Below are 9,651 nucleotides of genomic sequence, written 5' to 3' on the forward strand. Positions count from 1 at the left end.
AATGCTGAGCTGTAGTCAATGAATAGCATTCTCACGTAGGTGTTCCTTTTGTCCAGGTGGGAAAGGGCAGTGTGGAGGGCAATAGAGATTGCATCATCTGTGGATCTGTTGGGGCAGTATGCAAATTAGAGTGGGTCTAGTGTTTCTGGGATAATGGTGTTGATGTGAGCCATGACCAGCTTTTCAAAGCCCTTCATGGCTACAGAGGTGAGGACTATGGGTTGGTAGTCATTTAGACAGGTTACCTTGGTGTTCTTTGGCACAGGGACTATGGTGGTATGTGATTTGCAAATCTGGGTGGAAGATCTGGCTCGTCTGGACCCGGGACCCAAAGTGCCATGATATGCAAAATAGTTTGAATTTAAATTCACAGCAATACTCAGTGATCCTTTATATGGCATCTTGTTGATAACAATTGTATCATTTATTTCAGTTAAATCTGTGGTAGGATTTTACACTTGGGTGTCAAGGTACTGTGGGTGTTTTTATGGCAAAGCTATCACAAAGCATGTTTAGTACTGCACCATCAACTCCGTGGGACTTTATGACAGGAACTAAGGCTCTTACGAGATGACAGCTGCAGTCTTTTACAGAAGCGGACAGATAAAAAGAGCCGAGTTAAAAAATAACAACATTCTCTTCTGTATATGGAGTCTTGGGAAATGTCCTCGATAACACTTGGGTCTGTGTGTAAAGTGTATCCAAATCCACACCGTTTAATGTGCTTTCCATAAGCGTGTTGGCACACGTGTACCTGATTGAGTGGTGATGATTTACAGTTCATAGTATGTTACAAAATGACTGGGCTTTCACATGCCCTGTGGGATTTTCCCACAACAGCCAGCCATGATGGAAATGCTAGTTTATTATCACATATAAATCCATACAAGTCTGCTTCTTTAATCGTCTGTCCTTCCACTCCTTTCCACCTACCCTGTCGTTCAGTGAGTCACGCTCACATTAATGAGTAAACTTGCCTGAGACGTGAAGCTGTCATTAATGCCTAGGCGTGAAGCTCATAGGACTAACACAGTGTTGTTTTGCCCATGAGACCCAGGTTCGGACCCAGTCGGCCTATAATCCAGCTGTAGTGTTAACTAGGATGCCAGGATCACCTTAGAATGGGTTCATATGTCTGAACTATGCCTCCATCTATACTCAATTTTCTCTTTATTGCAGGGGAACCACTACACCAGGCAGACTTTAATGGCACCCTATTCCCTATATAGTGCATTACATTTGACCAAGGCCCTAGTTGTGCACTAGACCGACTGATCCGCCCCCTCTGGATGCCACGTGAGCTGTAATTACAGTCCCCTGCATGCCTCCCAAATCCCCCTGGCTCGGACAAATCCCAATCCCCCTCCTGTTTGACATCTGCAGACCAATTGGAGACAGATGTTGGGCCTGACAGCCGAACCCACTGCAGTCAGCAGACATCATGCATGGCTCAATCTGGACACGGGGAGAGTGGATGGAGATGGATGCAGAGAATAACTGAATAGCTGAACAGTGGGCGGCCATCTTTAATTAAGAGAAAGGGATATAATTGTCTCAGTTTCCATAGAGAGCAGGACCGCAAAATAAGAGTTTTCAGGCACACTGAAATCCCCTGTTCAAATCATTCCCAATATAATCCAAACTGTTCTTTTCCATGAAGAGGACACTCAGCCTCAGACATAGATAGTCAGACAACACACAATTTAGCATCAAAAGGCCGATGGGGGGAAAAAATAAATACACGATTCTAGAATTAAGGTCACCGCATGCAAATCTCCAGTAAAAGCTGTTGCGTAATGTCTCAAACATGTGGGTCTTTGGTTTCACAGTTAAAAGAATATCTCTGAGCAAGTGACAATGAACGCAGGGGGCTTTTGGTCAAACAAAGCATTCATTCAAAATTCAAAAAGGCACTCGCACATCTGAGCAATCGTTCTGCAGGTGCATGTGAACAGTTGAACAAGATGAAGGAGAAAGGAAAATGGCACACTGCTCTTGATCGCATCACCGATCTTTAATAAGCGTACTTGTCGGCCTCACGGCCTTCGTCAGAGCCTTCGAAAGAGCAGTGTGCGGTTTCCTTTTTCCATCATCTTGTCAAACAAAGCATCATTGACAATGGTGTTAATACTTGGTTTATCTGTCGTCTCAAATGCTTTGATATATATATATATATAACTAGTTGATGCATTTCACTGGCAAATAGTGACATGGCTCTGTTTGACAAGCCATTCTGTGTGTAAATGGTTTTACACACCGAGCAATAGAGACGGCAACAGGTTGACAACGTTTGGAGGTAAACGCTTGTACGAAAGAGAGATGATTATTGTCGAAACTTGAATTGAATGTTATCACATTGTGTTCTCTGAAGACACAGTAAAAAAAAAGTTTCAAAAATCACACACATTGAGGCCACACAGACAATACACAGGGGGCAACATTTCGATATGTTTCATCCAATACATTTCTGGATGAAGCTAGTTGATGGTTGACAGCTGATGGTGTCCAACCTAAATAACAAGTCAAATTTGAACACCATTAATACCCTTTATGAGGGATTCATTCCTGTAAACCTTGTGTTTCCTTGTCCTAAATCCTGACCTTTACACTCTGTCCCACTGTTCTAGTGCATCACTTCGCAACTGGACACGTCCTGTTTGGCTGCTGTCTTGTGGGATATTTGGCACTCAGTCACAACCTCAATCTCTTATCTGTCAGCGTGACATCTTTAGCTCTGTCTGTCCTACGCCCGAAACCGAAGAGCAAACAGACTGAGTCATGATTTTAGGTTCCTGTCAAGGGTACGCACCCTTGACAGGAACCTAAAATCATGACTCAGTCTGTTTGCTCTTCGGTTTCGTGCATCAAATCCAAATCAAATTTCATTTGTCACATGCGTCAAATACAACAGGTGAATAGACCTTACAGTGTAATGCTGAATACAACAGGTGTAGTAGACCTTACAGTGTAATGCTGAATACAACAGGTGAGTAGACCTTACAGTGTAATGCTGAATACAACAGGTGAGTAGACCTTACAGTGTAATGCTGAATACAACAGGTGTAGTAGACCTTACAGTGTAATGCTGAATACAACAGGTGTAGTAGACCTTACAGTGTAATGCTGAATACAACAGGTGTAGTAGACCTTACAGTGTAATGCTGAATACAACAGGTGAGTAGACCTTACAGTGTAATGCTGAATACAACAGGTGAGTAGACCTTACAGTGTAATGCTGAATACAACAGGTGAGTAGACCTTACAGTGTAATGCTGAATACAACAGGTGAGTAGACCTTACAGTGTAATGCTGAATACAACAGGTGTAGTAGACCTTACAGTGTAATGCTGAATACAACAGGTGTAGTAGACCTTACAGTATAATGCTGAATACAACAGGTGTAGTAGACCTTACAGTATAATGCTGAATACAACAGGTGTAGTAGACCTTACAGTATAATGCTGAATACAACAGGTGAGTAGACCTTACAGTGTAATGCTGAATACAACAGGTGTAGTAGACCTTACAGTATAATGCTGAATACAACAGGTGTAGTAGACCTTACAGTGTAATGCTGAATACAACAGGTGTAGTAGACCTTACAGTGTAATGCTGAATACAACAGGTGTAGTAGACCTTACAGTGTAATGCTGAATACAACAGGTGAGTAGACCTTACAGTGTAATGCTGAATACAACAGGTGTAGTAGACCTTACAGTGTAATGCTGAATACAACAGGTGTAGTAGACCTTACAGTGTAATGCTGAATACAACAGGTGAGTAGACCTTACAGTGTAATGCTGAATACAACAGGTGAGTAGACCTTACAGTGTAATGCTGAATACAACAGGTGTAGTAGACCTTACAGTGTAATGCTGAATACAACAGGTGAGTAGACCTTACAGTGTAATGCTTACTTACAAGCCCTTAATCAACAATGCAGTTACGAAAAATAAAATAAATTAGAAATAAAATAGAATTAAGGAGCAACAATAAAATAACAGGGGGTTCTGGTACAGAGTCAATGTGCAGAGGCACCGGTTAGTCGAGGTCATTGAGGTAATATGTACATGTAGGTAGAATTAAAGTGACTATGCATGGATAATAAACAGAGAGTAGCAGCAGCGTAAAAATGGGGGGTGGGCAATGCAAATAGTCCAGGTAGCCATTTTATTAACTGTTCACGAGTCTTATGGCTTGGGGGTGGAAGCTGTTAAGGAGCCTTTTGGTCCTAGACTTGGCGCTCCGGTACCGCTTGCCGTGCGGTACCAGAGAGAACAGTCTATGACTAGGGTGGCTGGAGTCCTTGGCAATTTTTTAGAGCCTTCCTTTGACACCGCCTGGTATAGAGGTCCTGGATGGCAGGAAGCTTGTGTTACAGGGTTGGTTATGTTTCCACTTGAATTTAAAGAAATGTCTATTTAATGTTCAAGCATTCTTATTGGTTGGTTCAATTCCGATGACAATAAGGTGTGTTGTGATTGGCCCCGCTTGCAGATAGGGGGAGATCGCGAACGTCATGTCTCCCCAGTATGAAAATGTGATACAAGGGTTAGGTTACGTTCTGAATACTGTTTTATTTTTTATATTTTACAATGTGTATGAGTTTGCTGCACATTGCTGATTTATACATGTGTGGGTATATGGTACCTGTTAGGGATTGAGGGGCTTTCTGGGATGTGCTTTGGTAAATGTTTGCTGTATAAAAGAGTGTTAGCTAGCATGCTGGTCACATAAGCCCACTGCTAACACAGTTGTTTTCATGCTACAGATTTTACCATCGATAGCCATCAACATCATTAAGCCCTGCACAACTAACGTACTGTTTCCTATTTAACAACAGATTATAAATAATACTCAACTGGGACCACTGGCTGGGGTGATTTATTAGGACAAAACACAACGCAAGGAGAGTACGATCAACATCTGTTACACTTGTCCCCAGTGATGCTGATGGGGGGGGGTCACCTTGGGGTCATGATAGGGTCTGCACAAAATGTTTGATGTATTATAATAATTGATTATGTTTATGTTATATTAATAGAAAGGGGAAGGGCTATAAGACCCCTCCCTCACTACATCTTTAGGGTCCTGGACTACAGATTAGCAATATATATATGTACATTATAATGTTTAATATTGTTCCACAGTTATTTTCTAGTTTTTGCTTCTTATACGAAATGGTCTGAGAGACGTGTGTTATTGCAGTCAAAACAGGGTGTCTGTGAGAAAGCACCTCAAGGCTAAAAGAGATTCATAGACACAGAACCCTGCAGGGGAGTGAAAGAGATAAGAGACGAGTCAGACATACCACTATAAAGCAACTTGGGGAGTGGAAAATTACTGCTGAGCCCTTAGAAAACACTGGTACTATTGTTCTCTCCTGCAAGTTTGTATAACTGTATTTGCATGGACGTGGTCTTATGAGTAGAAGGTGTTGACGTAGGCATTTACATCACTAGGGGTTGACTGTAAGCCTATTAAAGCAACTTGTACCCTTTCCTATTTTGCAGAACTTACTTGGAAACATGCGTGCTATGTTCCTGTTGTCAACTTCTGTCTGCAATTGCGTTAATAAAGGTTTTTGATTGATTTACTTAAAGATATTGTCTGATTGCTGATTTCATCAATAAGCAAATGATTGACAAGGAACAGGGAAGAACCTGCCCCAACAATGTACTGGGCTCTCATCGTTATCAGTGATCAGGCCTACCACTGTTGTGTCGACGGCAAACTTAATAATGGTTTGGAGTCTTGCTTGGCCATGCAGTCATGGGTGAACAAGGAGTACCGGAGGAGACTGAGCACGCACCCCTGAGGGGCCCCTGTGTTGAAGATCAGTGTGGCACATGTGTTGTTACCTACCTTTACCACGTTAGGGCTGCCCGTCAGGAAGTCCAGGATCCAGTTTCAGAGGAAGGTGTTTAGTCCCAGGGTACTTAGCTCAGAGATGAGCTTTGAGGGTACTATGGTGTTGAACGCTGAGCTGAAGTCAATGAATACCATTCTCACGTAGTTGTTCCTTTTGTCCAGGTGGGAAAGGGCAGTGTGGAGTGCAATAGAGATTGCATCATCTGTGGATCTGTTGGGGCAGTATGCAAATTAGAGTGGGTCTAGTGTTTCTGGGATAATGGTGTTGATGTGAGCCATGACCAGCCTTTCAAAGCCCTTCATGGCTACAGAGGTGAGGGCTATGTGTCAGTAGTCATTTAGACAGGTTACCTTGGTGTTCTTTGGCACAGGGACTATGGTGGTATGTGATCTGCAAATCTGGGTGGAACATCTGGCTTGTCTGGACCCGGGACACAAAGTGTCATGATATGCAAAATAGATTGAATTTAAATTCGCAGCAATACTCAGTGATCCTTTATATGGCATCTTGTTGATAACAATTGTATCATTTATTTCAGTTAAGTCTGCCTTTAAAGAAAAGAAGATGAAAAGAAGTGAAAAGAAGATGCGATTTGGGCCGTCCATAATATTAGGCTTTCTGAATTGTGCCTGATTAGGTATAAGTCTCAATCCATTTTGTGATCTCATCTCTCCATCTCTGTCCCATTAATTTAACAATGCTATTAAAAGACGACCTGGTTGATGATCTTGATGCTGTCATTTAATCCAAGGAGCAAGTGAACAATGTCGTCGTTTAATCTTAAATATTGTCTCGTTTGTCTAATGCAATACTTAAATTAAGGTTGGATTAGGGTGAAGAGCACTCACTGCCATCAATAACAACAAGAATCCCACCACACTCATCTCAAAGGTTTGTGCCATGTCATTATTTTAAGCTCATCCCATATCTCTTTAGATCTGTTTAATATATGAGCTCCTCCACTCATCTCTCTATCTAGCAAATGTTTGTCACCCTCTAGCAGGCTATTCCTGAAAGTACATGTAAACCTGCATGGCACACACACACACACTGTCACGCCTGACCCCGCTCTCACTACCTGGCGCTCGAGGGCGCCAGGCTACCCGTCATCATACACGACTGTTACCAACATTACGTACAGCTGCGCTCATTGGACTCACCTGGACTCCTTCACTTTGTTGATTAACCCCGGAATATCTGTCTGTTCCTTGGTTATGTTCCCTGTGTCTGCATTATTCCGTATTGTGTTTGCTATGTGTTCCTGTCCAGGCGCTGTTCCTGTTCCGTTTCATGTCCGTCAGCTAATAAACCTTCACTCCCTGTACCTGCTTCTCATCTCCTGTGTCGCTCCCTTTACACGCACACACATGCGCGCGCACGCGGCAGATAGCCTAGCACAGGGGTATTCAACTCTTACGCCACGAGGTCAACTCTTACCCAACCAGACAACACCTTTCACTGCACCTTTCCGGTGTATGTGGCAATAAAACAACACCAAACTCAATGGTCCAGCAGCAGCTGTGAAATATATATTTGATCTTATCGTCTGTATTGTAAGATATTCAATTATCCTGCCCAAGTCATTTCTACGTGGCTACTAGTCTAGACTCTCAGCCACCAACCCTCCCCATCACATCGATGTTGACTGACAACTGGGGACATCCATTGTCCCCTCCCTCCCTCCCTCCCTCCCTCCCTCCCTGCCTCTGTTTTCTCCAAAAAGCGAACACTGGCTACCACAAATCCCCCAAGAGGAGATTGCCCTTGGACTTTTAGCTCCACCGTCATTGGGCGGTTCCCTGGCCTGGATCCTGTTGTGCCCTGCATGTGCAGCCATGTGAGCAGCTGCTTGACACCTCCCACCACACCCCTGCCCCTCCCCTCTCCCCTCTCCCCCCATTGCTTTCTTTGTCTAACTCTGTTCGGGCACCAAGGGACACACAGCTGGATCGCTATCGACCGAATCTCTCTCTAGTCGGACGTGTTTTTCTTGAGTTCTGCCTACCACGACAGCATGAGAACGCTACTGGACAGCAGCTGGATAAAGTTTGGGCCAGCCGGCAGAGGGTCCATTGATTGGGTGACTGGGTCACCTTCTCCCCCAATGGTGGAAAGACAGTTACAGGTAAGGGATCATCAGCATGTTGTTACTGAGTGAGTCTGATTCAGTAGTAGTCTTTACATATAGACTGCTGCGAGACCCAGAGATTTTTGGTAGATCCAGGAGGTAGGCAACCCGGGTCCTGGAGAGCTGCAGCAGATTTTGAGTTTACTTTTTTGCTTGACACCTGGGAGTAGGGTAGGTGGTGTAACAGTGTTAGCTTCCGTCCCTCACCTCACCCCTACCTGGGCTCGAACCAGGGACCCTCTGCACACATCGACAACTGTCTTCCACGAAGCATCGTTACCCATCGCTCCACAAAAGCCGCGGCCCTTGCAGAGCAAGGGGAACAACTACTTCAAGGTCTCAGAGCGAGTGACGTCACCCTATTGAAATGATATTAGTGCGCACCACCGCTAACTAGCTAACCATTTCACACCGGTTACAGGGGCATACTGGTTTAACAATCTAAAGAGCAGAAAATTATTCTGAAAAATAGCTTTTTAGGTGGATTGCTTTTATTTTATATGATCTTTTATTTTTCCTCACTGGAGGAGCGCTGTCCAAGGTACTTCAGCCAGCATCCACATACTGTGGGCTATACAGACTTTTGCTGTTGTTAATTGAGTGCCTTTACATAGTATTGGATGTCACGACTATGACGAGTGCTTGTGAGTGCAGTTCATGTCAGGGCAATGGCAGAGGAAAGCTTTTCGGGGCTTTCAGCTGAGTGGAGTGATGTTGATGGGTCTTTAGTCAGTCATCCAGATGAGGATCAGCGTTATCTGAGCACTGAAACCGATTGGTCGGGTGAATTTGGGACACTGTGTCAACAGGGGAATATAACACTCAGGCAATATCAAATGGCATAAGCCCTATTGAGCCTCTGTAGGATATCTTGATTTCACAACCATGCAGTTTCAGTTTTGAGAAGATGGAAGAGGATCATCACTCATCCGGTGGAACATTGACTTTTTGAGGCAAAACCCATTACTGATATTTTGATTTCATATCTTCAACATCATCCTGCATGTATTTTAGAGGAATCTTTTTTTCTGTCCTGTCAATGACGTGATGTATTAACCCTTTTCCCCTCCAAATCCACCAGGGCGACAACTGGAATGAGCTGAACCTCGACCAGGAAGGGAGGTCAGGGCTGCTCCTCTACGTGGTCCTCCCTGTCACCTCCCTCCTCATGCTGGGCCTCCTGGTACTCCTGGCCTACTGGAGGTGCTCCCCTCCAAAGCTCAGCCTGGACCTCCAGGACCCCGAGTGCAGCGCGGAGTTCCTCTCCTCGTTCACCGGCCACGGCGAACGCCACACCAGCACCAGCTCTGACATGTCGGACAGCGTGTACGTCGTGGTCTACCTTCCGCCACCCTACGAGGAGACGCTGACCAAGATCACACGCGCCACCAGTCTGACCAGTCGGAAAGAGTCCATGAACATAGAGGACCTGGAGGCCCGGCTGTGTCCGGAGATCAAGTCCAGTGGACGATACGTGTGACTGGGGAACACTGGGACTGTCTCTCAAATGGCCCCCTATTCCCAAAAGCCCACAAAGGGCTCTGATTAAAAGAAGTGCAATATGTAGGGAGTAGGGTATATGGTATCATTTCAGACTAGAACTAAGAGATTTCTTTTGAAAGGACTCAATATACCAAGCTCTTTAGAATGA

At 44.4% G+C, this 9,651-nt stretch overlaps 1 protein-coding gene and 1 long non-coding RNA gene across 2 annotated transcripts; one reads left to right on the forward strand and one right to left on the reverse strand.

Moving 5' to 3' along the window:
- Positions 1-5,851: 5,851 nt before the first annotated feature.
- On the reverse strand, positions 5,852-7,163 carry LOC135520602 (uncharacterized). Its single transcript, XR_010452410.1, has 3 exons — positions 7,033-7,163; positions 6,223-6,292; positions 5,852-6,082 (listed from the first exon to the last, which is right to left on the reverse strand). It is a non-coding gene; the product is annotated as an uncharacterized LOC135520602 (long non-coding RNA).
- A 723-nt stretch (positions 7,164-7,886) lies between these two features.
- On the forward strand, positions 7,887-9,480 carry LOC135520607 (small integral membrane protein 28-like). The gene is made up of 2 exons (XM_064946282.1): positions 7,887-7,997; positions 9,082-9,480. Exons 1-2 carry the CDS (start codon positions 7,887-7,889, stop codon positions 9,478-9,480), a joined length of 510 nt encoding a protein of 169 aa, XP_064802354.1.
- Positions 9,481-9,651: the final 171 nt, after the last annotated feature.

Source organism: Oncorhynchus masou, chromosome 4, assembly GCF_036934945.1.
Source record: "Oncorhynchus masou masou isolate Uvic2021 chromosome 4, UVic_Omas_1.1, whole genome shotgun sequence".
Taxonomy (NCBI): Eukaryota; Metazoa; Chordata; class Actinopteri; order Salmoniformes; family Salmonidae; genus Oncorhynchus; species Oncorhynchus masou.